Source organism: Orbicella faveolata, unplaced genomic scaffold (genome assembly GCF_042242905.1).
Source record: "Orbicella faveolata isolate gen_17 unplaced genomic scaffold, um_ofav_v1 contig_34, whole genome shotgun sequence".
Lineage (NCBI taxonomy): Eukaryota > Metazoa > Cnidaria > Anthozoa > Scleractinia > Merulinidae > Orbicella > Orbicella faveolata.
Window position 1 is genome coordinate 28,940,001 of NW_028301563.1, and position 27,942 is coordinate 28,967,942.

Consider the following 27,942-nt stretch of genomic DNA (forward strand, 5'->3'; position numbering starts at 1 on the left):
ACAATGTTTGCGTCATTATGGCTCGTTGTCCCACAGCTACTTTGACAATGTTATGACGCAATTTATCATCAATAAAAGGACAGACGCATAAAAAGCTGACGTCAATTTGTTGAATTGTGCATGCTCGATACTCCAAGAAGGTGTGGAGGGGAGAGGCGTTTCTATAGGCTGTTTCAGGGAAGGGGGTATGAAGGGCAATTGAGCCGAGTATTGGACGCCTTTCTGGTCTGAGTTTTAAGTTCTCAAAAGACATTTCTAATTCCGAAATTTGTTATAGATACGATTAAGTAGTAATTGGATTTCGTGTCAAGTTAGGGAGTAGTCGTGCTCGTAATTTCAAAATGAAATTATGAGAACGTGCGATTACTCCCTGAATTGTATTCCACTTGGTCCAGTTACTATTACATACATACCAATCGACATGGTCGCATTAACGTTTATGCGTTTTTGTAGGACAACCTTTGTCGAAAAAGCTGTAGAAGCTAATATGGGGAAATAGAGAAGAAGTTTCGTAAACGTTTCTGGAAGTCAAAACAATAACTGTTAGGACTATAAAGCTCATTTTTCTCATTTTTGAATTCTGTAAATAAGTGCAAAACATCTCGTGATATTTAGTACATAATTTTATTGTTGTAACTGATCTAGAAACTGTTTCAAGAGTTATTCGAGCTTATGATACAACTAGCTTATCATCAAGCATATATTATTGCTAAACTATATTATGATTAAAATGCCATTTTACTATCAACTATTATTTTTACTATTAGCACTACTGTTATTATTATTACTGCTATTATTGTGTTCGTGCTTTTATTATTACTGCTATTATTATTATTATTATGATTAGTAGTAGTAGTAGTACTAGCAGCAGCCGCAGCAGCAGTAAGTAGAAGTAGTAGTATTAGTAGTAGTAGAATGTGTATTGTAAAGTTTGAGAGTAATTTTCTTTTGTTTTTTGATTACTTCTCACGTACTATCGATGACACAAACCGCAAATACTTTTGCTACGTTTTTGTGACATTTTCTAAAATTGAGAAGAGCTAAGAATTGGAATGACTTGTTTAAATACAAGTCATTCCAATTTTCAGCTCTTCTCAATTTTATTCATTTCTGTAAATTGCATTCTGCTTCCTTTCCGAACGACTTTATTAGAATTGTTAATTGTAAATATTCAGTTGTGCTGGAAACATTTATCTTGTAAAGTTTTAGTGAAGAATTTTAATGAGCTTAATAAAATTATTATTATTATTATCAAAAAAATATTGTTATTAGTGTTATTGTTATTATTGCTATTATTAACTACATCCCAGAACATGTAGCATCGGCTAAGCTGCTAATTACTTAGGCTGTTTGCAGTGAGATTTGTCCAGCTTCTGTTTTGTGATTCCTTTGCCATACCTAAAATTAAAGTAGCAGTGTTAGTTTATGTAAGGAACAACATATTTATTCAGCTCTTTGCGAGAATGAAATGTTGGAATATAATTGTCCTTTCTCGAATTATTTATTTATTCATTTATTTATTTAATTTATTTATTTATTCGGTCTGTTTGCACATGCCTACATTGATAACAGTTGTAAGTTATGACTGAAGGTAGCTGTGCTCTTTATAAATATTGTCCAGCCGGGACTCGGGACCTGACCGGGGACTCGGGACCTGACTCGGGACCGGGACTCGGGACCTGAATCGGGGCCTAAACCGCTCAATACTAGCGTATTAACTATGAAGCCACCGCGCTTCCCACATGTTCTGTCATATCTTGCAGTAACTAAGCAGTTATAGCTTGAAATACCTGAATTTCTCTCAAGGGCTGGTAGCCTTTGCCTGATGCACCTGCATCACCAATCAAAGCGCTTCCAAAACCCAGGATAATCTCAAAGATGGAAAATATAAGAACCAAGAACGATATGCCTAACATGGCCTTCTCTCGTTCTGTGTACTTGATTTTGGTCAGTTTTGCAGTACTACTCATGTATTTGCTCCTCACGAGACTGGTCACAGCAGAAGAATAGATGCACACTGTTATTACTGATATTACGGCACACGCCATGCTGACAGACCTCAAAGCCATTATCTATAACCAATGCGAAAGAGAGGGTAGTCTTAGAGTGCTAAAAGTTTTGTTGTAACTACTGCATGTAAGTTTTTTTTACCACCATCACTGATAGTCAAATAGCGATGGTTGTTTCTGTTAACCACTATCACTACTACACCGCCACCGCCACCGCCACCGCCACCGATCATTCATCAATTTCAATTCCACTTCCACTTCCATTGCCATTGCCAATGCCACTATCACTACTACTATCGCTGCCTCCACCACTAACAGTGCCACTGCCATTGCCACTGCCACCACCACCGCAACTGCCACTGCCACTGCCACTGCCACTGCCACTGCCACTGCCACTGCCACTGCCACTGCCACTGCCACTGCCACTGCCACTGCCACTGCCACTGCCACTGCCACTGCCACTGCCACTGCCACTGCCACTGCCACTGCCACTGCCACTGCCACTGCCACTGCCACTGCCACTGCCACTGCCACTGCCACTGCCACTGCCACTGCCACTGCCACGTTTAATTTCATCAATTTCAACTCCACTTCCACTTCCATTGCCATTGCCAATGCCACTATCACTACTACTATCGCTGCCTCCACCACTAACCGAGGGGATAGCTAACTTCCTCAGTCCTTCTTCTTAAATTTTCCAAGGTCATTTCGTCTTCCCATTTCACGGTCACCTTAATGGGGATTTCCAATGAGCTAACAATGACTGGAAATACTTTTTGCCCTTTAGATATGTATGTTGAGACGTTTGTGTTACAGCAAATTTGCGTAAAATAAACTTAGGCGCGTTAATTTTGTGTAACGTAAATTTTCTTCCGCGTTGTCAAAGTGCATCATTAATTTCCTATGATAAGGTATAATAAGCACTTAATGACTGGCCTCGAGGGGAACAGTGAGTTTTATTTCCCGAGACCCTCAGTGTTCCCCGAGGTGGAGCCGAAAGGAACGTTGAGGTCGAGGGGATCCAAAACTCACTGTTTCCCGCGGGACCAGTCATCAAGTGTTTTATTATACCTCCCAACTCAAAGATAGAAAAAAGTGCGAAGAAATCGTTTGCTTGACGCCGGCTGGCTCACAAATTTGCCGCGGTTTCAAGGAGCGCGTCCTGATCATGTGTGAGTCAAAAGTTCAAGTTGTTGTTTCCCTAGGGAGTCAGTGAATTTTGTTCGCCCTGGCGAGTTAGTGAGTTTTAACCCACGACACGTGACACGTTCTCCTCCAATCGGAAAACGTATCTCAGTTCGGAGGTAGAACAACGTAATTTATGACAATCATAGAGGAATCTCAAAGTCTATACAAGTCTAAAATCAATGAAACAGGCTTTCATTACTGTGTAGGTCTTACCAAAGTTAGAGAGTGTCTAGCCGAGGTGGACAATGCCAGCCCCATGATACCAGTGGACAACACCTTGGTAAAAACAGAAAGCAGTTCGCCGTCAATATAAAATGGAAACTTAAAGATAAATCGTGCTTTTTAATATTTCCATAGAACAGATGGATGTTCGAACTTACTTCTATAGCATTCTCAACTGGTAAGTTTTTTTTTCTCTCTTCCTACTAACATAGCTGACCTCACAGGCCCTGGTTGATTCTAAATCATTAGCTATTTAATCTTTGGACCACGAGCCCGAGTTTCCTGTGAGTCTTTAGTCAAAGAAGCGTAGCAGAATGTCGAAGAGTGAAAAGCAGGCAGAGTGAGATCACTTGCATTGTGAGCACTCTTAATTTTATAAAAAAATCCTATCCTATCACCACTTGTGCGGTCATTTCAAGCGCTAGACAAATTCTCGTTCTTCTCCGCACTTTTGAGAGCATTCTGTCTCCTCTTCTCTACAGTTCTTTCTTTCGCTTTTTCGATCCTCTTGTTGTCCTCGCCCTGAATCGCTCGCGAGATCCCTAGTCTGATTTTCTTTGACCCGGGCCAGCCTACCGGCATTGCTCTTGTCAGCAAGCTGTAGTTTTTTTTTTTTTTTTTTTTTTTTTTTGGCGATGGCGCGAACATATTTCATTTCATGATCGACCTCTTCTCTGGAGACTGCCAAGCTCGTTCAGAGTCCCTTTACCCTTGTTATGCGTGATTCCAAAGAAACGCGCATTAATATTGTAACCTTCGAGCTTCAGCTTTCCGGCTTCAGCCGCTTTTTCCAATTTCTGAGTTTCACTGGTTGTTTGAGAGACCAAGCCTGGTGTAAAGCTTACTATCGTCCTATCAAGATGGAATTTGAGCGCTTCGAAAACGTCCCCTAGCATTGCATAGTCTGGCTCGTGGAAGGTTCTGGGCTCGATGGCATGAATATACGTAACGAGACCCGGAAATGAAATCTGAAGCACAGCCGTAGTGGTCTCACACTTGATAAAAACATCAAGCAATTCACTTCTTTATATACTCTACTGAAGTCAGATAGTAAACGTAGTGCTGACGAAAATGTGTATGTAGGCATGAAATCTTGCATGCTGTCGCGAACGCTACCAAAGGAAAATATTATCGAAAAATCGAAAATTTATCGAACGTTGTAAAAGCAATTCATTGTCACCTACGTATAAACCCAAGCTGCAACTGGTTCTTCATCGGTTGTTTTCAAGTTTTAATCTACTTTAAAAACATTGTAAAGGAGAAGAAGAGACAATATTCTAGCATGGACTGATCATGTTACATCTCCGCAGTGTACTTACAAGAACAGCTATCCAACATGGTATGAAGAGGAAGCTTGATAGAACACATCGCGCTTGAAATCCGTCGACCAACCCGAGCGTTAAGAAGATAAATGACATCAAAATCTGAACTATCCAAATCTCCATTTCAAGACGTGACGCCTATTTTGCGCAATTTTAAGCTGGCTTTAGGAAAAGGTGTAAGCGCTTCAATTTTCAAAAGCTAGTGAGCTGTCCACTGATAAATGCAGACAGAATTCAGCATAATAGGTGAAAGGCCCTTCGGATAGAGTCTCACGAATACGTGATTTTATGTCCAGATTTAAGACCGCTACGTCTGTACATGTAAATTCACGGGCGAAACTAAAAGATAATTAACTTTGCGGTCAGCTCTTCAGACGTGGATTCGGCCTTGCTTTATGACGCTTTTCAGTTTTCTTTCTCTATGGCCTCGTCTGTTACAGCGACGGCGACGCGAACAAGAACGTCAGCGAAAGGAAAAAGTTTCATGAGCAAAACTATGGCTTTGCACGTGTATTTTTAATATATGTTTCTTTTCTGTCCTCTACAAAACGGCAATAACCAACTTCTGCGTGTTTCGGAGAATCTGAATCGCGACGACTGATGTTGTGTATTTTCTTTTGGAACTGGTTGAACGCTGTCACCAGATATTTAGCCTGAACAAGTTTTTAGACCGATTGGCGTACTGAACAGATCAAGAAAATTGCAACATTCGAAAGTAATTATAAATCCTTTTTTCACTATGGGTTTTCCTCGGCGCCGCCGTCGTCATTGCATAAGCACCTCTAGCCGACTAGCTATCAATACGCCTGTTTTGTTTGTTTCAAGTGATACCACAATCCGCAGTTTACCCAGCTTAATGAGACATCGAGGAGCCCCGCTCCTTTGACTTAGGATTCCCCGAATACAGAGGTCTACAATTAGAAACTTCGACACTAATTGTGGCCGGTACCAACTCTTTTTTTCGAGGGCCAACTCTCTCTAAGAGATGCGCTATCGTTCCTAATTGTAGTCATCATCTTGAACTGCATGGATGATGTCTTTTGATGAACCATGATTCCCTGCAAGCTTGTCTTATAGAGCGAATTGGCCATTAAACTGCTGTCGCTCTTCTACCACATTTACTAAAACGTGTTTCCTTTCAACACAACATTTCATAATCTACTTAAAGAGGTCTCATTTTATACAGAGGGGATCCCATCCTCTAATAATTGGTAAACACGGAAGCCCTCAACAAACTGTCCAGTAAGAAACTGTCCAATAACCAACTGTGCGATAACAACTTAGCAAGTGAATTAGTGGAAAATAGGAGTTTTTTAAACCAATTACAATCGAGGAAATTGTAATTTTTATGATTAATTTTATTATATTGAGGTTATTTTTTGCTCACATTTTGATCAATAATTTTTGCTAGGTCTCTCAACGGACAACCCCTCAGCAGAAAGTTGGTTTATTTTCTCATCTTCATCAATATGAAAAGGACTTGTCCTTAACACAAGAAATAAGGTACAAGACATGCAATATCGTTAGTATGTGTGCATTGTGTATGATATCATGCAAATAGTTGGTGCTTAGTTGGAATTTGAACATTGAAATTCATTATGTATCAGTGTCCCAACCTACCTTTCTGATTTTCGTGCCATCTTTCTTTTAAATTTAAGGAAAAATGATCAGTCATTATTTGTAAGAATTAAATCACGTAGATCTGCAGCTATTTACTGTACACTGTTCTTAAATTCAGTTTGTACCTTCTATCTTATTTTATAAATATGCAGTTGTTATACATGTATGGTTCAAACAAGCTTGCATCCGATATTATAAAATAATTAACTGAGCTACTATGCACACTCTCATTGGCCAATAGGTGTGTTTAAATGAGAGTATGTAAACACAGTTGTGACGTTGCACGTATTTTTGAGAATTATTTTATAAAAGCAATATTTAGAGCTCTTTTTCCATGTTTACATAGCTTCATCTAAACACTTTGGGGGCTGGGAGAATTCTTGAAAGTTATGCAAGCCCCCGACTACGTCTTAGGTTTGCATAACTGTCTTAAATTCTCCCAACCCTCCTGGTGTTAAGATGAGGCTAAGTGAACATGGTAAAAGTGCTCTATTGCTTAAAGGGTTAACTTACATTCGTAAATCTCTGAACCTTTCCAGAGATTTGCTTAAGTATGTTTAAATTATAAATTACAGATACAGTGGAAAAGACAGCTATATTAATAAAAATCTGTTTGTTATACTTCTCTGCATCCAATGGAGATCATTAGTTCTGATGTCATGTTCAGAATATATTTACGTAAATACTGAATTGTAAGCAGAATATAATAATATTGTGGTTTTCATCACTTACATGTTGAATTATGTTTGTCCACAAAGTTTGGGAAGTGCAGGGAACAGCAACATTCATCCAGCAGTAATCAAACTTGGTGTGCAGTATGCTAAAGGGATCATTTGTGGATCAAATGCACGATGTGTTGCTTTGCTTCTATCTTTCAAAAAGGTAAGGAGATGATTACTGTACGTAAGGTTAAGGTTAAGTCTGTATATGAGCCACGTGGCCCATCAGGCTTATCCCGCTCTCTGCAGCAAGGAGTGTCCAGGTGTATTTTTACTCCTCCCTGGATGGGATGCTAATCCATTGCAGGGTTACCCCACAGCATTACATTTGTTGGTGCCTTTCTATACGCCTGGGTGAAGATAGGTACATGTATTGTGAGAGTAAAATGTCTTGCCCAAGAACACGACACAATGTGCCTGGCTAGGGCTCAAACCCGGACCGCTTGATCCAGAGTCGAGCGCTCTAACCAATTGAGGCCAACACACCTTCGCATGACTGCTCTACAGTCATTTTCATTTTTCGCCGTTGATATACGTAACACTAAATTCTCATAATTCACTGTAAGCAAAATGCACAGTAAACAGGTAGAAGTTAGAATAACCAGTAAAAGGTATTTGAACCAGGGGCTGAACATAGGGTAATGGGATGTTACAAAAACATTGATTTCAATGATGTCTTACTCTGTGCAGTTGATTGCAGATTATGTCACTCCACCTCAGAAGGAGCTTTGCAGCGACCTGGATGCAAAGATTAAACCAAGTATTAGGTAAAGGATGCAAATTTGTCGCTGACAGTTGTGCAGCACATATCTTCTCTCTTTTTTCATTCAAATGTTCTTTGACTAAATGAACTTGGAACTCACACCATGCTTTTATTTTTAAATACAAGTTAAAAAATGTCAAAAGATCTTGTGGAACAGGCAGGTCAAATGTTATGGATGTTTTTTGCAGTTTGTTACATTATGCAGACCTGTATGTGTTCAATTTTAAGGACACAATTTTTCTGCATTGAACTTTTCTACACTGAATTCACTAAATTATAACTAGTTATGTGAAAACTTTTACAGATTTAAGTGATACAAAAACGATGGTAGTATATGAATGTTTAATAGAGTTATGCATCCTAGCGGGGTAGTACTTTTTATGTCACAGAATGATGCATTTCCACAAATTGATGAAACTAAAATCAACAATATATTGAAACATTTTGTTTCAACTTCTGAATTATACTACGCCTGTAAGGCCTGACTCCACAGGTCGCCTGTGACTCAGTGACAAAACTGAGAGAAGTGAGGACATCTTTGCCGCGTAGATAAATAAATATGTTTGTCACATTTTCTTCAAATCTGTTTTGTTTTGTTTTTATTTTTGTTTTCAGTTTTTTGACTCAATGTCGGCCTCTGTCTGTTAGTATGGGCAATGCCATTAAATATCTAAAGCTGCAGATCACTCACACACCACCTGACATGGCTGAAGATCAGGTTAGTTTATGTTTGTAGCAGTTACACATAAGCTTGTGGGGTTTATTGGGTGATGGGGAGAGGAAATGTCAAGCTTTGTTCAGTTCAGGGTTTTCAAATTGAACTCAAATAGCAGGAGGAAATTGTAAAGTAGGCGGAGCGCTATTTGCTTTTGATCAAAGCAACCGGGTGTGTAAGAGTGTTAGAATTGGTTACGGGGGGCGGTGGGGGGGAGGGGGGCAGGTGGGCAGGTGGGGGGGGGGGAATTCCCCTGTTCCTCTCCGTATTTCCAAAATTATTGTAACTATATATAACTTATTAGGCAGCAAGGGGAAAACTGCTCGCAGTGTACATGTCCATGTACGTGTGCATGTAGTTCCTCAATATATATTTTTTATTCTTTCCAGGCTAAGAGGAATCTTATACAGAGCATCGAAAAGTTTATCCAGGAAAAAATTGTTTTAGCCGGCGTTGCCATCTCCGAGACATATGTAAGAACGAAGATCAACGATGGAGATGTGATACTCACATACGCTTGGTGTGTATCATAAAATGTTCTTGTAAACTCTTCTAAAAGAAGCACAAAAGAACAGAATATTTCCCTTTACGCTCTCATCTCTTTGACGCTCAATAAAGGACTGAAATTGGACTGCAAATGTTACATACTTTTGACGGAGCTCTACAGAGATTTGTGTTGAAGCGATTTAGAGGTAGTGTGGTGGAGTGGTTAGGGCGCCGACCTGAAATCCGGAGGTCGCGTTTTCAATTCCCGCTCTGACCGCGAAGCCGGATTTGTTTCTCGGTAGGCCCTAGTTCAACTCCTCGGTCATGCTTGTAAATAGCCATCTGGTCTGTTTCCCGCCAGCTGGGATTTTTAACCCTATATATTATGTTCAATTGATATATTTGTTTCTGTCAGTTTAAGTAGATGCCTGAGAACTAGCTAGGTGTAGCTAAGCGCATTGATCACTATAAACAACATTTGAACAATTTTTTTTTTCACTTTAATGTCGAAAGTAATTCGCATTTGCTTTGGTTTTGCATCAACTACGCTACCGGTTGGCTTTGAAAACTCGCGCCACACTTTCGTCCAATCAGAAGTAAAACCAAAATCAATCGTGATTCGCGCGTCAGCTAAATGTATTTTCTTGGTGTTTTGATTGGTTCATTGTATTGTCTGCGTCCTTTGTGATTGGCTAGAGTGATTACTTTGGTTTTGGTCTCACGATCCTCAGGCCCCGTCCGCGCTCTGCAGGAGAAATTTGAAAACGAAGGTTTCACTCTGAAAACGCATCAAAGGTTTTCCGTCCACCCTACGCCGGAAGAATTTGACAATGCTTCAATCACCGGTCATTTTGGATTTGTGTTTGAGGAAAACTCTGTTAGAGAAATCACATGATTATCGTAACGCCATCGTTTTAGAAAATCTCTGCTTTCACAATGTTTTCCGTTCATACCAAAACGAAAAGTCGGCGTTTTGAAATTCCTCCGATTTGAAAAGCGTTTTCGAAAAACTCCGTTTTTCGTGACGGATTAGTGTGGACGGTAGGCCTAATGGTAGAAGTAAAAGCGTTTTCAAATTTCTCCATCTTAATAATTTGCTTGTCAGGTAGCTCATTCTCAAGTTTTGCGTTTTCCTTTTTACTTTCTACTCTCTAGCTCTTCGTTAGTTTTGAAAATTTTAAAAGATGCCCATAATGCCGGCAAGAAATTCAGAGTGGTTGTTGTTGACTCCAGACCAAAGTTTGAAGGTAAGTTGTGCTTTTTTTCGTCGCAGTATAGCCTTAATGAACCAGTAAAAGCTAATTTTAAGCATCTTCGGCGATTTTCGGTGTTCTCCGAGAGCCTTCGGTCAAGCTTCGGACATTTTCGTCTCATGACGACTATGACGACAGGTTTTGCCGTTTCCCGCCAAAAGATCCGTTCACACTCGTGGGCTCTTTCCTTATTTATACCTAATCGTACCTTTTCGGTTCAGTTCGGCGGTATATCAAGCGAGCTTGGTCATGCCATGGTTCGTATTTTGGCTAGTCTGGTCGAACCAAAATACTCATGGCGAGACCAAACGAACCTGATATATGCCGACGACGCGTAACAAACTGAAAAGGTATGATTAGGTATTAATCGCACCCAAATTCGGCCACAAATCCAGCCATACCTAGATTATGGATCTATAGTTCCTCGTTCACTTAGTTTGTCGTCGCGAAATCCTGGAGGGCGCTTCTCACGCTCCCAGGATTTCGCGTGGCCAGTTTTTCCTCGAGGTTTATTTACGGTCACGCTCGACGGACTAAGAGGGACTACCGTGGTCTAGCCATACCAAGCCAGTGAGTTGATGTCGCAACATATCACAACAGGATACCTTCCTTTTGATTGGCTATTGTGAATTTGGGTACGGTAAGAGGAAATTAAAATATTGTTCTGATACTCAAATTGTTAAGTAGTTTAAAATCTTTGTCTTCAACAGGTCGGGAGTGTCTACGAAGATTGGTGAAACACGGAATAAGATGTTCATACGTGTTGATCAGCGCTATTTCTTACGTCATCAAAGAGGTTGGTGTATTTGGGAAGCACGGATGGCGCAGTTGTGAGAGCGCTCACCTCCCACCAGTGTAGCCCGGGTTCGATTCCGGCCCGGTGCACATATGTGGGTTGAGTTTGTGGTTGGTTCTCGCCTTGTTCCGAAAATTTTTCTCCGGGTACTCCGGTTTTCTTCCCTCCACAAAAACCAACATCTTCAAATTCCAACCCGACCAGGACAGAGGAACTGCACGAAAACCAATTAAGGCTGATGTGGTTTCCTCTCTAAACATTGTAATTTATTTTTGAGTAGCTATCCGCTTTGTTGTCGTATTATTTTATCTAGCAAGATGAACAATTTGTCTCAGATAGATCGCAGATGAAGCGGGTCTTGAAAGCAATTGACGACAAAGGAAAGTTTTTAAATTATCTTTTAACGTCATCTAGAGAGTTCCTTTACATTTCTTGGCGAATTAGCTGCCTTCGCGACTAAAAGGATTCCTAAACATGGCTAATAATTTCGTCTGTTTTGCACGGTTTGTGTTCATCGTATTTTTTGCTTTTCATGTTTTGGAGCAATAAGATCATATGTATAGGTAATCATATAAATGCGAGTGCAATTTAAGGATTTACATTACGCGTGATATCTGAAAATTCTCTCAAAATTCCACGAGCCTTTAGGCTCGTGCAATTTGATAGAATTTTCAAATATCATGAGTAGTATAAGACGTATAAATCCTTAATTGCTTGAGCTTTCATACGATTACTCAGTTATTATATGACTGAGAAAATTGCGAACGCGCGTGCGTTAATTTACACTGCAGTGTAAATTAAGAATTAACGATAAATTGGCTTGCTCTCAGTCAATCACAATGAAGTAATTTTCTCAGTCATATAATAAAGATGGAAATTGTCATGTGAGCATGTTAGCATGACATGCAATGTTAATTTTTTCTTTACCTGTTCCTTTCTAGGTATCAAAAGTGTTCCTTGGTGCCCACGCCCTGCTCGCCAATGGTTACGTCAAGTCACGTGTTGGCTCGTCCATGGTGGCTATGATGGCCCAGGCCTCTAACGTCCCGGTGTTGGTCTGTTGTGAGACGTACAAGTTCTGCGACAGAGTTCAGACTGACTCTTTTGTTTCCAACGAACTGAGTAAGAAAATAGTAAATTTACGACAGTAGGCTTCCCCTTCACGAAACTTTTGGAGAAGCGGTGGTCTAAAGGTCGATACATTCGACAGGACATTTCACTGGAGCATATCTCTGTCTACTTTTTGGGTGCAGTTCATTATTTTGCCCCTGCGATATGCCCCTTCATATGCACTGATGTTAACGGTTAGTGTACTGCTGGCCTGCGTTTCAAGTGGTCCTCATTCAAGCCCTATTGTGTTGTGTTCTTGGGCAAGAGGAGCCTGTCTCCACCTAGGATTATAAATAGGTCCCAGAGAATTGTCGCAGCAACTTGCCCAGAAATGTTGGGAGGTAACCCTGCGATGGATCATTATCCCATCCCAGAAGTTTCTATGGAATGGTTCACTTGATCTAATCAGAAACCTTGTTTAATTCTGGAATAAGCTCAACAGAAGTTAACCCGCAAATTGAGTCCCAAGACTGAGCTCTCCTGATAATCTTATTGTCTTGTTAATTCACATCCATGTCTTATCGTAGACTTTTTAAAATTTCCTTCATTCCCAGTCTGTTAGTTTCTCTGCTGGGAAAGGAATTTTCCCTCTTTCAGCGCGCAAATTTTCCACCGGCTCGTAAATACGCGTCAGGCAATAGACAGGCCAGTGCTGTCGTGACGTCATAGGCTTAGACGGGATCAAGGTGAGAGATGTATTTTAAAATCCGGGACTTAACGATCTTTTCTCCAGGCGACCCAGATGACTTAGTACCGCTGACCAGAGAAAGCCCGGATGTTCTGTCTGACTGGCGTGACGTCAATTCCCTTCACTTACTGAACCTCGTGTATGACGTCACTCCACCCCATTTCGTCTCCATGGTGATCACTGAAGTAGGAATGATTCCCTGTACATCTGTGCCAGTGGTACTAAGAGTGCAGAATCCTGAGCAGCAGTAGAATATAACAATTTATCTTACATGACGTATCCCTCTCAGTTTGAACACGACTGAGCCCGCGATTTACAAGAGAAACATCGCTAAGTGCCACGACACATCTTCGTGACGGCGAGCTGACGTTGCAACTGTCAGGGAGAGGTCGTACCTTTATCTCATTGGTCTATTTCAGTCGGAAACTGTTCGGACTCTTCCTTAACCGCCCGAAATAACCGCCCTAGGCATAAGTATATCGTACCAGAAATAAAATGACAGAAATGTAATGAGAGAGTAGCCGTCGAGTGATCTTGAACTACCAAAAACCCCGTTCTGTAGCTAATCACAAATAGTCATACGCGCTCTCAAAAAGAATAAATTGTACACCAAGCAGCCGTCCCTCTTGACCAGCGGTCGGGAAAGTACCAGATTGCTGCAACTGCAGATACCGACAGTCCGAACGTGTGCAATAAGCGTACCTCCCGTGACGTGGAAAAAGAAAAATTGGTAGTTCCACGCTAACCAACAACAACAACAACAATTTATTGGTATTCCCATATAGATGGTGTTACCTAAATGCAGAATCGCTAAATAAAAATTCAAAAACGAAACAAAATACAACAGCAACCAGAAAGAAAAATAAAAGATAGTTAGTTACAAGATTCTTCATTTTAAGTTCTAGGGTTACAAAGTTCTCTTATTTGTAGTGCTTCATATGTAAAGTAACCTAGTTTTTTACAAATAAAAGTATCAGCATTGTTAAATAGAAATATTGTTTTCTCTGTGTTATTAAAGGAATCAAATTTTGGATATTTCTTGATGATGTCATTTGTGACTTGTTGTCTAATATTATTGTATCGGTCACAATGAAATAAGAAATGCATTTCATTCTCAATTTGGTTAGAACAGCAGTACTGACAAATTCTAAGAGTTTCAGGTAATTTGGGAGTACAGTGTCGCCCAGATTCAATTCTAAGATTATGATTACCACATCGGAGTTTTGCCAAAGCTTGTCTATGTTTGAGGTTCTTTACTTGTTCTAGGTACTCAGATTTGCTTACATCTCTTTTAAAACTTGAGTAGAAATTCAACTTTCTGTTAGACCGAATTATCTCCATTTGGTGTCTTTTCATATGATTTGAGATGTGACATTTTAGTTTTTGTAAATTATGTTTGATGATTTGTTCATTGTAATTGTGTGTGTTTATATTATGCGGATGGTTTTGGTCATCTAAATAATTTTTGATGATTTCATTGACTGTTAACATGAAAGAGGACTTTGCTTCATTTGCCAGTTGATTGGAAATATTGAGGCATTGTTTGGCAACGCTATCTTCTGGGAGAGAGACAAGATGTAGCCAAAATTTAATAATTTTTGGAAGAATATTAAATTTTAGTGACAACCGTCCTGTTTCGTTTCGAGCGGCAATATTTGGTGCTCTTCTGTTGAGGCCGAGGTAATATTTGTAAAACTGTGTATGAAGTCTTTCCACAGGGTCTTTTTTCCCATTTTTTGAGATTTATGCTATCATATGCTCCCCAGATTTCGGATCCGTATAAAAGTATAGGTTGAAATAGAGTATCAAGTAGTTTATTACATATATTGATAGGAAGTTTATTGAAATCAAGATAACGTTTGGATGCGAAAATGGATCTTCTAGCCCTCTCAACTAAAGCCTTTTTAGAATTTGAGAAGCTTCCATTAGTGTTAAAAGTAACGCCAAGGTAGGTGTACTGTGAAGCCTTGGCAATTGGATTTCCATTTAGAAAGAAGGAAAATTTGTCACGTGTTGATTTACGATTTTGTTTTTGGAAAATTAGGGTTTGCGTCTTTTTTAAATTAATTTTTAATAACCATTTCTCGCTATAATTTTGGAGGGTATTAAGTTGGTTTTGAAGACCAGCAGCACTGCTTGATATTAATATGAGATCATCTGCATAAAATAAACAATTGAGAGGAGACCCATTTGGTAAAATAATTGGATCTGTACCAGTTGAGGATTCTAGTATGCGTGGAAATTCGTCTAGATATAAGTTAAATAGCAATGGTGAAAGAATACAACCTTGTCGCACTCCTCTGTTGTAATTAAAGAAGGAGCTTCTTTTGTTTCCGTTTTTTATAGCTCATTTAGTTTTTGAATACATATCAGTGATTAAACGATAAAACTGTCCTCCTATTTTATTATATAATAACTTGTGTAATAACCCATTATGCCAGATAGAGTCAAATGCTTTTTGAAAATCTATGAAGCAGCAAAATAAACCAGGTGTATTTAAAAATGTTAATTTGAAAAAAACCCGAATAACTGTCATAATTATCTACCTAAAAAGGGATCCTTAGTATCGTTCTATCACGGTTCAAGTAGTTAATATTACTTTTTAATTCTTTCAATGTTAATTTTTTGTTGTTGTTGTTGCTGGAGTGGCAAGGGTAAAGATAGGTTAGGTTGTACGAGGTGACGAATTGGACGGATTATATCACGATTCACGGAATAGAAAACGTTAATGCCAGTGAATAAGGTCACGGCGAACTGGAACCTACATGTCTTGACTGGGCAGTGTCAAACGTGAAAACCAGTTGACTGAAATCTTATCGTTTATTGCCTCGCAACCTTTAACTGAACCCTTGTGATTTTTTTGTCGTGAAGAATTTTAAACAAACTGACAGATCACAATACCTTGAATTCCTTTGTTAAAATTAATGAGATCACTCTTAGCCTTAATTAATGATAAAAAGAAGTTAAAATGATTTATTGCAGTCAAATTGCTCAACTTTGGTTTTCTAAGACTCCGTCCACACTACCGCCGGAGAAATTTGAAACGCAGCGTTATTTGTACGGTTAGGCCTACCATCCACACTAATCCGTCACGAAAACGGAGCTTTTCGAAAACGCTCCTCGAACCGGAGGAATTTGAAAACGCCGGCTTTTTTTTTTAGTGTGGATGGAAAACATTTTGAAAACGGAGCTTTTCGTAAACCATGACATTACGGTAATCAAAGACTTGAGGGACCGTTCATTTTTTATGAGGGAGGGGGGGGCTGGTGGGATTTGGGAAGCACCATTTGAAAATCGCATGACCCCCCCTCAGCTCACCAATTTTTTCACGTGGCCCCCCCTTATAGCGGTCATTTTTTGGGATGACCCCCTCCCCCCCAAAAAAAATTGAACAAACAATATTTAGATTTCAACTTTTTTAATATTTCTCTATTATCCCCCTACTTCACGTTTTGTGCTCACTGTGAAGACAATATTTACAATACCTATACTACAGAGAACTGTTGTTTGAAAAACAAATCAAAAGAAAGAGAAGTCAATTTCGGATCTCCTAGTGATGGCTCGCCCTGAGCGTGTGGCATTTGGCCTCTCATTGGCATCTCCCTCATCTGAATTGATGAATGCCCACAGTTTTAATGTAAAACAGATCAAATGTATAGAAGCTAAGTTGACGAAGGTCACGCAGGACATGGAAGCACTAGAAAATAAGAGCAATTATAACAGCATATTCAAGGGCACACTCAAACAGCACATCAACAAAAGGAGAAGGAAAAAAGAAAACCGCAGAAAGTCAAATGAAAGAAGGAGGAAGCGGACTGAAAACAACGTCCAACGAGTTTATGGAATCTGTGTTGGAAACCCGCTAGGAAATGATCTTCCACAATGCCTTGTGTACCCTCCTAGAACGGCCATCCCGGAAGAGTGTATTAAAGTTGAGGATGTTGCCACGTCGTTATTTAGAAGAAATGGGCCATACATTGCACAGCTCTTGGAAGGGAATTATTTCACCAATGCTGCAAGAAGCAGAATCACCACCAACCTTGAGCAGGAAGTCAGAGATTATGTTTACACCTTCATGTACCCTGAAGAGTACACTCTGACGGAAAGCATTGCTGCTTCTTGCAGCATCGGTGAAAGAGACTCCCATGGCAGCACAAGCGGCGACGTAGAACTCGACGACAGCGAAGATGAAGATGAGTGCCAGTGAAAGTTGCATTCGAAAATAACAGTGTTAAATACGTCTTTTCAGTAGCTACAAATGCTTTTTGTCGCCAAACGTTTTTTAAAAGCAGAAGGAAAGTTTGTGATAAATTTGTATCCTGCCTTCTATGTTTATTCTATAGCAATTTTTTTGATATTCAAACATTATGCCATTTTAAAGTTTTACTAAAATATTTCACGTGACCCCCCTTTTTCCCTTATTTTTTTGGGATGGCCCCCCCTCGAAAGCCATTTTTTTTCGCATGCCCCCCCCCCCAAATCCCACCAGCCCCCCCTACCTGATAAAAAATGAACGGTCCCTGACCTGACCGAGTTTTCCTCAAACAGAAATCCAAAATGACTGATTATTGTTGCATCTTCAATTTCCTCCGGCGTAGTGTGGACGGAAAACATTTGAGGCGTTTTCAGAGTAAAAACGCCGTGATCAAATTTCTCCGGTATAGTTTGGACGGGGCCTTAAATGTCTTCTTAAGCAACAATGAGTCTTCTCGAGTTGAACCAAACAGCAACTGATCAAGGTCCACTGAAACAGAGATCAAGTACTGAATGATTGAACTCGACAAGAAATCAAGATCAAGCTATCTGTGTTTGTCGCCAGCGCTACAGTGCATTCCCAAGAAAGTAGCGTTGATGTCAAAGCAGTCTACCTTAATCCCTGTAAAAAAAAAGGAAACAAAAGGGAAGAAAATTGTCATAGTAAGATTTACCCAATCTTGGTGCGAATTTTTGTGGTAGAAATTTGAATGAAGTTGAAAGGATGTGCAATTTTCCTTAACAAAATCGCGTTGAATTAAGGCAAGGTTATCAAAACACACAGAATCTGTCTTCCATTCGCTCTATGATCCCTTCAAGAATTCGACAATAATTAACGGGCTCAAGCAGATCGCACAACTCTTTATATTCCTTTTTGAGTTCTGTCAGGCTGAAATAACGAGCCTCGTGTAAGCAATCCGATAAAAGCTTGTCCAGTTTATATTCCTGCGCAATTATTATTAAGGCTAAAACTTGTTCCTTCTCGGGTTTGGATGGCTGTGGTGAAAAATCGGGGAAAAGTTCGTGGATGCTCAAACGACCAGCGTAGATGGAATCAGAAGCAGCCACCAGAAAGTCCTCACACTTCTGAAGAAGAAACTCCATTTGATATTCGTCAGCAAGCTTCAACAAGAGGAAACAATTCTCGATTGTCATTGGTCTCTCAGCGAGAGAGTAAACCATCAACATCAATTCTTGAAACTCAACGCTTTTCTTGCCTGGAAGAGGGATTTCTGTTTTTGTCTTTTCAGCGAAGTTCGACGAGAACATTTTATCGAATACCGGAGACCACCATGTTAAGATCCACTGATGAACATAAAACCTTTGTTCCTCGACTACAAATATCACATCGTTTGAGGCCCATGGCTTGGAGAAATCAGTTGCGTGGAAAATGTTTTCTTTTATCATCGCATCACGGGGTAGATCCGTGAATCGTAGCAAATGATCTCCTTCGATGATTGTTTCCTGTTCCATTAAAAACCAAAATGAGCGTTGCTTCCACGTTTTGATCGAGCCGGCTTTTGTTGATGTTTTGGTTCGGTTATCTAATTTGCATCCGTATTCACTTGCTCACATGTTAGCGTTTTCATTGGCTCGCGAAACAATAGCTCGCATTTTGAGCAACTTTCTTTTGTATGAAATAAACGCAATATCTTTTATCCCGGTAATAAAACAATAACTTTTATTTTGGAATTCAGCCTTGGCCGAGTACCATTACTACATGTAACGGTCTGTGAAGTATTGATTTGAATTCATATAACCCATTGTGCATGTGCGTCTGTTTTTGTGTATACCGGCACAGGGGCATAATTAATTTTGGCGTCTTCAACGTTCACTCACCAATGGGTATTTTAAAGTTCGTATTTACTGATCTTTTTTTTTTTTTCGGTTAAGTCAGATAGTCCTTTAAGCATAGTTATGCCTTAAGTCCCAGCCATTTTAATCGACCAAGCTTTTTTTGAAGTATGTGTTCCACTCCTTTTCAGTTCAACGCGCTTGAACATCCGCGAAGTTTCCTCATTTTGAAAACCATCCCAGATGTTTGATCACATTTAAATATTTTTTAGGCAATAGTTTCGGGTTAATGACAAGCGATTCATCGTTTCTAGCCGCACAACTTGCCCGAGGTTCTGATAGCGAAGAAGCGCTAATTTATTTGAAAATGTAGGCCTATTCTTTCGCTAACGTCAAAGGGTGGCCCGATGAATTGTATAACGTCTCGCGACACATCACAATAGCACGCCGATAAAAATCAAACCTGGTAGAAACGTTAACTATAGTAAGTTTCCTTTTACTCAATCGGCAGCTCTTAAGAGATTGACTAGGTTTATTTAATTTTCGCGTACCTCGTCAATCTTTCCTCGATCCCCACAAAAGTTCTCGACCGTAATATTGAATGCTCATTTTATTAAAGAAATAGAAAACATGTTCTCCGTGTTTCTATCGAGTTTTACTATAAATCTAGTAGCGTTCTATCACGTATGCCGTTCTCTGATTGCGGGCTACGCTACTCACTGTCTCTTTAAACAACGGAGTGTTTCTTTCGAGGAACTATTGGCTGATAGTTGCCCCGTGGATTTCTGTTACGCCTCGCGGAAAGGTGATGGTAAGAGAGAGAAAGAGAGACGGGGACGAGAGGGGTGGGGGGAGGGGTAGAAGCTTTCCCTGTAAATCTGTTCCTATTTTCCACATGCAACTGCTATGACATAAACAAGCCTACCGTTAAATTCCGAGAATAATCTCAGATTCCCGGGGGGGGGGGGAACTACATTCCGAGTGGCTAATTAAAGTAGGGACATTTACGTTTGAAAATCAGTCGGGTTTATAACTGCAAAATGTTGGAGAAACTTTATCTTAGCAGAGGGCTCTTCATTTCAGCAAATCGCAAAATATTATATTGGGGCGTCAGTTTGAAATCCCCCTGAACATGCCAAACTGATCGAACAGCAAGCGATATCAAACTTTATTGACAATGGAATATGCACATACCATGCAAATATCATAGTATATTAAAGTATATTTGTATATCATAGTATATTTGCACATACCGAGCAAATATCGTAGTTAATACTAACAGTGGTTTATACCCTATGCCTTGATTGAGTACTGTCGTTAATTCGTAAGAAACCTTAAACTGCGTAAAAATCTTACGTGCCAAGGCTACAGTGATTTTTACACCTATCTACCAGACAATGACGTTGACAATGATTTTGGTTAAGTTTCTTTGTAACGGCAATTCCCAAATATAAGTTCAAATACAACAGATTATTTTCTGAGAGGCTTAATATAGAAGGTCTCTTTGCATTTTGAGCGGGCGAAGGGGGACGGATGGGGTGTAGGGCTTCAATTGCGGGGGAAGGGAAGGTGGGGTGTAGGGCGTAAATCCTGAGTGGCGTATAGCATGTTGGTATTTTTACCAATTTCTGAGTTTTACGATGACTAACGGCTTCACTAAGAAGACAACAGTTACTTTCCATAATAACTGTGAAAAAGCAAGCAAGACATTTACTGAAGGGCATTGTAGCTGCGTGGTGGGATAGCAACCACCGGCTGGGCTGCTGCATAGATCGGCTGCAATGGCAAATATCCGGCTTCAAACTGGGTATACACATTTTCTGCCTGAAAGTTCAATAAAAAGAAAAGTTATGTTTCGACAGCTTTATGTTGAGCCACGCAAATCACGGTTAGCATATGAATTGGAAAAAAAGAATACGGCCGTGAAATACAACGATTTGATTGATTGATTGATTGATTGATTGATTAATTGATTAATCATAACGATTACAATTTCCTCCGATGTGATTGTTGCATAAACTGCTGTATTTGGCTCTAATTAATCTGCAAAGTTGTAATCGGACAGTGTAATTGGACAGTTGACTATAATCGGACACCTGTAATCGGACAGTTACATGAGCCAATCATTTAGGACCTCTCCACTTAATCCACCAATCACAACATTGATTACAATCTCTATAGCAATCAATTCAAGACACTGACTTTGTAAAATTGTGGAGGATAAGTCTCCGCTATAACAATCACTATTAAAAGCTCATTTTCAAAGGAAAATTTTACTTTTGTGGAAAATTGTAATGGCTATGATTAATTGGTAACGGGACATCGTGTCGTCCAATTCAGTCTGTAGTCATACTCGTGATTAACAAATCGCACTCCAGCTTCGCGGTCGTCCGATTTTGTTAATCACTCGTCTGATTACAGACTGAATTGGACTCCACTCAGTCCATTACCATTATTAATCGTACCTATAACGAAATTATCGATCCTAACTGGTTCTCCGCGCGCCTATTTGTCACGTAATCGGCGGGCGTTCACCTTGGTGTCCAATTACAGTGGATACCTGTAATTTGATACCTACGTGACTCACGTCGATTACGTGCGCTTTAGTGGGTCCTTCTTAATATTTCCTACAATTAGTAAAATGTATGGGAAGCACTACTGACTTTTTCGTTGAAAAGAAGTTTCCCAAGGCTTTTTTTTAATTTCCAAATTTTTATAAATATGATTAATTAGTAATTGGACCGAGTGGAATACAATTCAGAGAGAAATCGTGCTCGTAATTTCAAATCGGCCTTGCGCTTCAAGCTAGTCCGATTTTGAAATTACTCGGGCGATTACTTCCCGAACTGTACTCCACTCGGTCCAATTACTATTACTAACTGATAGAGAATACAGTGGCCAACACAGTCAATGAGATACATCACATACCTGACTGACTTGATTCTCTTGGGGGGGCTGGTAGAGAGAATCACTGATCCAAGCAGCACAAACGGCGAGGGCAACCTCAATGGTCGAAAATATCGCAACCAATGAGCTTATTGCTACCACAGTCTTTTCCTGGTCGGTGAGTTTAAGAGCCACGTCCTTGCTGGCAAAGTTAGTGACTTCCAGATACGTACTCGCAGAGTATAGGTTAGCGACCAGTACACTGCCCACAGCCCATTTATATCGATACGCTGTTATGCCTGATACTATGACGCTTGTCATGCTCAAGGAGCTGACGGCGTTAATCTGAAAAGAATTAAAATCAAGGCGACTTCAGAGTAAACCCCACGAATAAGGCCATAATATATAGATTAAGCCAAGCCCAAAAGCGGACCTCCTGATGGAGTTAACTTATCTTGGCTTGAGCCGGTGATACCTTGGCAGCGATCAACTTAAAAAACAGGTGACCTTTATGAGCGCTTAACTTGTGTCCGCGATATGATCAAGGAATATTGGTCAGCGGATACCGTGTTTTGGCATGCGGCGATTGATCAGCAAACCATAACGAAGGTTAGCTGCATGACTCGGTCGACCTTTTAGCTGAAGTAAAGCCGCCATTTTGTGCGACGTCATCGTCGTAGGGTGTACGCATGTGGTGTTGTTCCTATAGTTATGGTGCTCGGCATTAAAATCTGGAAGAAAATGGTTTTGATTAAGGTGGTCTTTTACATCCACATACAATTCTTTTTTTCCTAAAAACGTTTCCTCGAAACATGAAGATTCAACATCCCTAACCATTTGCAAAACGTATTTTGAAACGACTTTGCTCGAATTACTCCTTGATTTACGTTTAAAGCAACGAATCTGCGCGCTGGTGGCCATATTTTAACATAGCAACTCCTATAGCAACGGCTGTTTACAGTCCATAGGGACGTCCATAGGTACGTCCATTACGTAATTATTTCTCAAAATGGATTCAATTTAGTACATTTTAATTATACTTTACAGGAAAGCTGAAGAGATGTGTACTTATAAGAATTTTGCATAATGGTCCTGAACATTGATTCCTGTACCACCTTATACGCCCCTTATACTTGGTTAAATTTTCTATGACAGGTGCGGCGTATTCCGGTATTCAATGGAAAATTTAAGTAAAACCTTTCGACACAAGCCCTACCCCCTGCGTCTGCTCCCCCACCCCCTTGTTCGCTGGGCTAATCGGGGCTCTCTTCTGACTGGTTTAAAAAGCCCTTATTTCCTACTAATTCATTTGCCAAGTTCTCATCGGCAGTTTGTTATCGGACAGTTGAATAAGCCAATCACATTCAAAGTTGTAGTTTAAATCAACCAATCACAACCTTGAGCAGTTTATGCCTCCTTTGGCAACCTTTTAATGCAAATTTTCCCTTTCTTTCATAACTTGGCTATTCTTCTTTTCTCGGAAATTGCAATTTTTATGATTAATTGGTAATTGGACTTCGTGTCGTCCAATTCGGTTTGTAATCATACGAGTGATAACAAAATCGATTTGTTTATCACGAGTATGATAACAGACCGAATTGGACGACACGAAGTTCCATTACCATTACTTAATTATTTCTCAAAACGACCAAAGAGACGGATCACCAATATTTCAAACACGATATCTCCATTGAAATTCAACCGAATGTTGTCAAATTTTCCAAATTGATGTAGGACACGATTACCTAGGTCGTAAATTTCTAAAATCCGCAATTTATCAAATGCTTTCCCTGTTATTCAGTTAAGATAGTTAATATTAGTCAATATTAGTAAACTTTTTCTAGTCAATATTAGTGAACTTTTTTAAAAAGCCCTTCAAAACACTTTTCTGAGATTTGTCTCCTGGACAACTTGCTTATGGTCAGGATGAACTTAATTCCATGCATCTCGAACCGTTCATTAATATGTTATCGTATTTATAATGAACACCACTTTTTAACACTTATTGTACTATTGTGGCATGTGACCTGGAAAAGCTCATAATTGAAGTTAGAGTGCGAAGTCCTTTAACGTGGTACCAAAACTGTCCCATAAAGTTTTTTTTTTTTTTTTCTTTTTTTTTCAGAAAATACCTCTTTGAAGTTAAAAGACCACCTTTCCCTAAGGTTTTCTGAGTATTTTTTCCTTTTAGTTTTGGAAAACCTACTTCTTTCCACTGCCCCATATCAATGCAATATTGCAATGAGCGATGATGACATGGTATTCAGTCGTTTTTGCTCGGCCATATTCTTCATTTTGTACTTTATTATTATTATTACTTCGTTTACTTTCATACGATCAACTTCGATTTTGGTTTCCTTTCAGCTATAATATATAGATTTATCCAAGCCTAAAAGTGGAGCTCCTAATTAAAATGAATTAACCTGGCTTAAGCCTGCAATCTCATTGAAAACCAGTACCTGATCAGCGGTCAATTTAAAAAAAAATAAGTAACCTTCATTAGGCCTAAACCTGAGCCCACGATATGGTCACGTGATACTAGTCAGCGGATACCTTGTTTTGAGAGGTGTCAATTGACCATAGCACGGATGCTCAGTATCAAATTTATCCAATATGAAAGCTGCATGCCTTGGTCGACCTGCTAATGGGAATTTAAGAATACCACGACGGCAACGGCAACGGCAACGGCAACGTCGCTGAACAAAAGAATTAATGAGCAGTAGAATGGCTGTGCACGTGCGTTATAATTCTCGGTACATTTCTTTGTCGTCCTCTGCAAAACAGCAAGGTGAAATGACTAAATTTTGCGTTGTCTGGAGAACATGAACCACGAAGGTTAATTTTTTTAAATTTTTATTTCAAATTTATTGCTCTGTTCCGGATTTAGTTTTGCGATAGTTTTGACAGTGATAAACAAAGTAATGTCTTTCGAGTATCGCGAGATTCGTGGGTAACATATAAATTCATTTTTTTAATCGACGTTGTCCTCGGCGTCGTCGTCGTGGTTTCTTAAACTCCATATTAGCTGGAGTATGGCCGCTATATTGCGTGACGTCGTGTTCGTCGAAGGCCTCAAGCGCCCGCGATCCATGCCGCTAGCCATGTTGACCATAAAAAAGAGTTGCATGGTTTTCTTGTTCTGTGCATGCACGTGGTTCTGTTCCTATAGTTATGGGGCTCCGCTCCGCTATTATTTTACACGAAATAATCATTTCAGCTTCACTACGCAACAGACAGAGCACATAATGAACCATTAGGTTTATTTTGCATGTTTTGACCGAGCACCAGAGTACAGTAAATAAGTTGCCAGAAAAACTGGTTGTTTTTGTATCTCGAGAAAAGAGCGATATTTCGAGATATTTAAGTAGATAAAACATTTGTACCGTTTTATGTATGCGAGTGAATCAGAATTTTCAATTTCTGCCTTACCAAAGTCGAGGAGGGACTTGCCTTGTTGACCAAAATCGATCCCATCAAACCAGCTGGTAACACCTTGGACCAAAACAAAGCAAAACAAAAACAAAAAAAATCGAATCAACAATGATTTAGATAATCATATACAGGCAAAAACTAACGATAGATAAATCCGACGTTTCGGCGACATCTTGGCGCCATTGTCAAGGGAAACTAATTAAATATGCGATTTCAAGAGTAACTAAGAGTTCAGAGTTTCTAATTTGCATAAGTTAGACAAAGACTTTAGCGCGAACTGAGTCTGATTGTACATTTAAACACGGTCGTAATTCCAAGCACCTTGTTGACTCCACTGTCAAAACCTTCCTAAATTTAAAGGTCGCTGACCAGCCCTCATTACGGTCCAGATCTACGACAGAAAACACTACTCGGGTTGTCATACCCTTTAAAGACCAGGAGTATGCTAATATCGTGAAGACACAGTTGAAAGATCTCAGTGTAAAGCTGCAGACCAGTGTTCAACCGGTGTTTACGAGCCGCAAGATTGCCCAGGAGTTCCCGACAAGCGAACCTAAGCCTCAGCTCATTGATCAACAATGCGTTGTGTATAACTTCAAGCGTGACCAGTGCGATGCTGGTTATGTCGGTTACACCCGTGGCCATCTGTTCGTACGCGTTGATGGACATAGAAGCAAGACCTCGTCAGTACGCAATCACTATGATAATAGACACGCAGGCAGGATTCCGGATGACCTTCGCAATTGTTTTAGCGTGTTCACAAAATGCCACAACAAGTTTGATTGTCTCATTAATGAGATGTTACTCATTAAACAATTACGACCGTGTTTAAATGTACAATCAGACTCAGTTCGCGCTAAAGTCTTTGTCTAACTTATGCAAATTAGAAACTCTGAACTCCTAGTTACTCTTGAAAAAAATCGAAGTGATAAAAATAGAATATAAAATAATAATTGTCTAAATGAGTTAGTGCTTGCTTAAAGGTCTCCCCACGCGCTGGGCGCCTCTTTTCTTTGAGGCACAGGTTTAATTTTGCTTACTATTCCGTACAAGGTCGAACCTCGGTACTGCAGTTTTGTTATTTTGCCGTGGTTCGTTATCATTATTGAGTTTCAATCGTCACCCTACAGTATAGCGTTAGTACACACTACAGTTAACGTACGCAAAGTTGAAAAGTCTACTGATTATTGTAAGCCGAATGTTTTTTGTCTACTTTGAGGGTCGTTTATCAGTCTCCGAAGTCTTCGGTCTGCGCGTGTACTAAGCCTGCTCGACATGCACGAGAATTTAAGCACGAAACGAGTCGAGAATCGATGTTCTTAACGGCCAGACAACGTTTATTTATGTAAGGCTTGGGTGAGATTAATTTTTTTATGCCCAAACCCAGTTTCCCCTAAAAGGGAGGTTAACCAAACCACAACGGCAACGAGGAAGCCACCAAACATAACGTTTAATGAGCAGAACGATGGCTGTGCACGAGCGTTTCTACATTTTTTGTAGATTTCATAGCCGTCTTCTGCACAACAACAACGTGAAATGCTAAGTTCTATGCATTTTGAAGAACGTGATCCACGATGGCTAATTTTTCGTATTTACTTCTGGAATTGATCGCTGGCGTTACATCTTTAGTTTGAGTAGGGTTTTAGAATGCTCGGCAAACTGGTCCTAACTGAATAGTTCTAGATTATTGTGAATTTCAAAGGTAAGAGATAAATTTATGTTTCTCCAGCCGTCGTCCTAGGCCTTGGCGTCGCCGTCGTCATTGCTTGAGCTCCCCAATGTTGCTATTAGGCCGCAGTCAAGCGTTACTACGACGTGATATACATTTCACTTCCTCGTCGGCAGTTATCCATAGTGAAGGCAAGGTTTGTTTACACAAGTAATTCTACTATAGACACGTTCTGATTAATCTCAACTTGCTATGTTTCAAGCGAGAACATTTAATTTAATAAACTAGGCGCAATTTGTGATGAATATATTAAGCATTTCTTTTCCTCTTTCTTCTCTATGGCCTGCGTGCTCACGTTGCTTCAAGCGAAAAAGATGTCGGGTTTAATTTCCGTGTTAACTGCGTACAAAAACTCAGGGAAGTAGAAATAGCTACCTTCTCCTCTAACACAAAGATAAACAATAAATTGTGCGTGATGGATCACTCTTTCCATCGCTGTTAAACGTGGACTGCTTAGAATTATAAACACACAGAGATGAACTGTAACCGTTTGTTCGTTATGAGGAATACCAAATCCAGTTTACACAAAGAATTCTACTAACGTTAATCGAGACCTAATTATAAGCGTCCTAACACAGTCTCTTTTAAGATAACATTAAGACAACGCTGAACGAGGGACAAGAGCCCGAACTTCACATCTTAGTGTACTTACGAGAGCAGCTATCCAACATGGCGCAAACAAGTAGCTGGTGTATATGAAGGGGACTTCATACCTATCCGCCATGCCAAGTACAAAAAAGATGGCGCTCATGATAATCTGAGCGATCGAGATGACTCTCAACAATTGCTTGTTATGCTCCATTTTAAAGCTCGGCGAGGTGGAAGAAATATAGCTACAGAACTGTATTTTTAAGTGAATTCAGATCGAACCCTATAATACGGGTCTTCTCAATATCGCGTGTTTCCGTGTTAAGCTGTTCCGGGGGGAGGGGGGGGGGGGTAGGGTATGTAAAGCT

General features: G+C 39.9%; 4 protein-coding genes across 4 annotated transcripts; 1 reads left to right on the forward strand and 3 right to left on the reverse strand.

Annotated features, from left to right (window-relative positions):
- Positions 1-543: 543 nt before the first annotated feature.
- LOC149105656 (uncharacterized) lies at positions 544-4,974 on the reverse strand. The gene is made up of 4 exons (XM_089271730.1): positions 4,739-4,974; positions 3,411-3,473; positions 1,791-2,072; positions 544-1,398 (listed from the first exon to the last, which is right to left on the reverse strand). Exons 1-4 carry the CDS (start codon positions 4,862-4,864, stop codon positions 1,342-1,344), a joined length of 528 nt encoding a protein of 175 aa, XP_089127856.1. The 5' UTR covers positions 4,865-4,974; the 3' UTR covers positions 544-1,341.
- A 2,119-nt stretch (positions 4,975-7,093) lies between these two features.
- LOC149105657 (translation initiation factor eIF2B subunit delta-like) lies at positions 7,094-13,440 on the forward strand. Its single transcript, XM_089271639.1, has 8 exons — positions 7,094-7,243; positions 7,771-7,847; positions 8,459-8,561; positions 8,948-9,078; positions 10,200-10,291; positions 11,008-11,093; positions 12,035-12,215; positions 12,937-13,440. Exons 1-8 carry the CDS (start codon positions 7,094-7,096, stop codon positions 13,140-13,142), a joined length of 1,026 nt encoding a protein of 341 aa, XP_089127765.1. The 3' UTR covers positions 13,143-13,440.
- Positions 13,441-17,902: 4,462 nt separating this feature from the next.
- LOC149105658 (BTB and MATH domain-containing protein 38-like) lies at positions 17,903-18,618 on the reverse strand. Its single transcript, XM_089271735.1, has one exon. The coding sequence runs from the start codon at positions 18,616-18,618 to the stop codon at positions 17,917-17,919; it is 702 nt and encodes a 233-aa protein (XP_089127861.1). The 3' UTR covers positions 17,903-17,916.
- Positions 18,619-20,093: 1,475 nt separating this feature from the next.
- On the reverse strand, positions 20,094-27,900 carry LOC149105659 (uncharacterized). The gene is made up of 4 exons (XM_089270605.1): positions 27,639-27,900; positions 25,255-25,317; positions 21,868-22,170; positions 20,094-20,763 (listed from the first exon to the last, which is right to left on the reverse strand). The coding sequence occupies exons 1-4, from the start codon at positions 27,786-27,788 to the stop codon at positions 20,650-20,652; spliced, it is 630 nt and encodes a 209-aa protein (XP_089126731.1). The 5' UTR covers positions 27,789-27,900; the 3' UTR covers positions 20,094-20,649.
- Between the last annotated feature and the right edge of the window lie 42 nt (positions 27,901-27,942).

Coding starts and splice junctions, on each gene's coding strand:
- LOC149105659 (XM_089270605.1), bottom strand. CDS start 27,788: ATGGAGCATAACAAGCAATTGTTGAGAGTCATCTCGATCGCTCAGATT. Junction 25,318..27,638: donor CATGTTGGATAGCTGCTCTC/GTAAGTACACTA, acceptor TTTTGGTCCAAG/GTGTTACCAGCTGGTTTGAT. Junction 20,764..21,867: donor AAGAGAATCAAGTCAGTCAG/GTATGTGATGTA, acceptor TTGAACTTTCAG/GCAGAAAATGTGTATACCCA.
- LOC149105656 (XM_089271730.1), bottom strand. CDS start 4,864: ATGGAGATTTGGATAGTTCAGATTTTGATGTCATTTATCTTCTTAACG. Junction 2,073..3,410: donor CTAGACACTCTCTAACTTTG/GTAAGACCTACA, acceptor CATTGGTTATAG/ATAATGGCTTTGAGGTCTGT. Junction 1,399..1,790: donor AGCCCTTGAGAGAAATTCAG/GTATTTCAAGCT, acceptor CTTTAATTTTAG/GTATGGCAAAGGAATCACAA.
- LOC149105658 (XM_089271735.1), bottom strand. CDS start 18,618: ATGGAACAGGAAACAATCATCGAAGGAGATCATTTGCTACGATTCACG.
- LOC149105657 (XM_089271639.1), top strand. CDS start 7,094: ATGTTGAATTATGTTTGTCCACAAAGTTTGGGAAGTGCAGGGAACAGC. Junction 10,292..11,007: donor CTCCAGACCAAAGTTTGAAG/GTAAGTTGTGCT, acceptor TGTCTTCAACAG/GTCGGGAGTGTCTACGAAGA. Junction 12,216..12,936: donor TTTTGTTTCCAACGAACTGA/GTAAGAAAATAG, acceptor TCTTTTCTCCAG/GCGACCCAGATGACTTAGTA.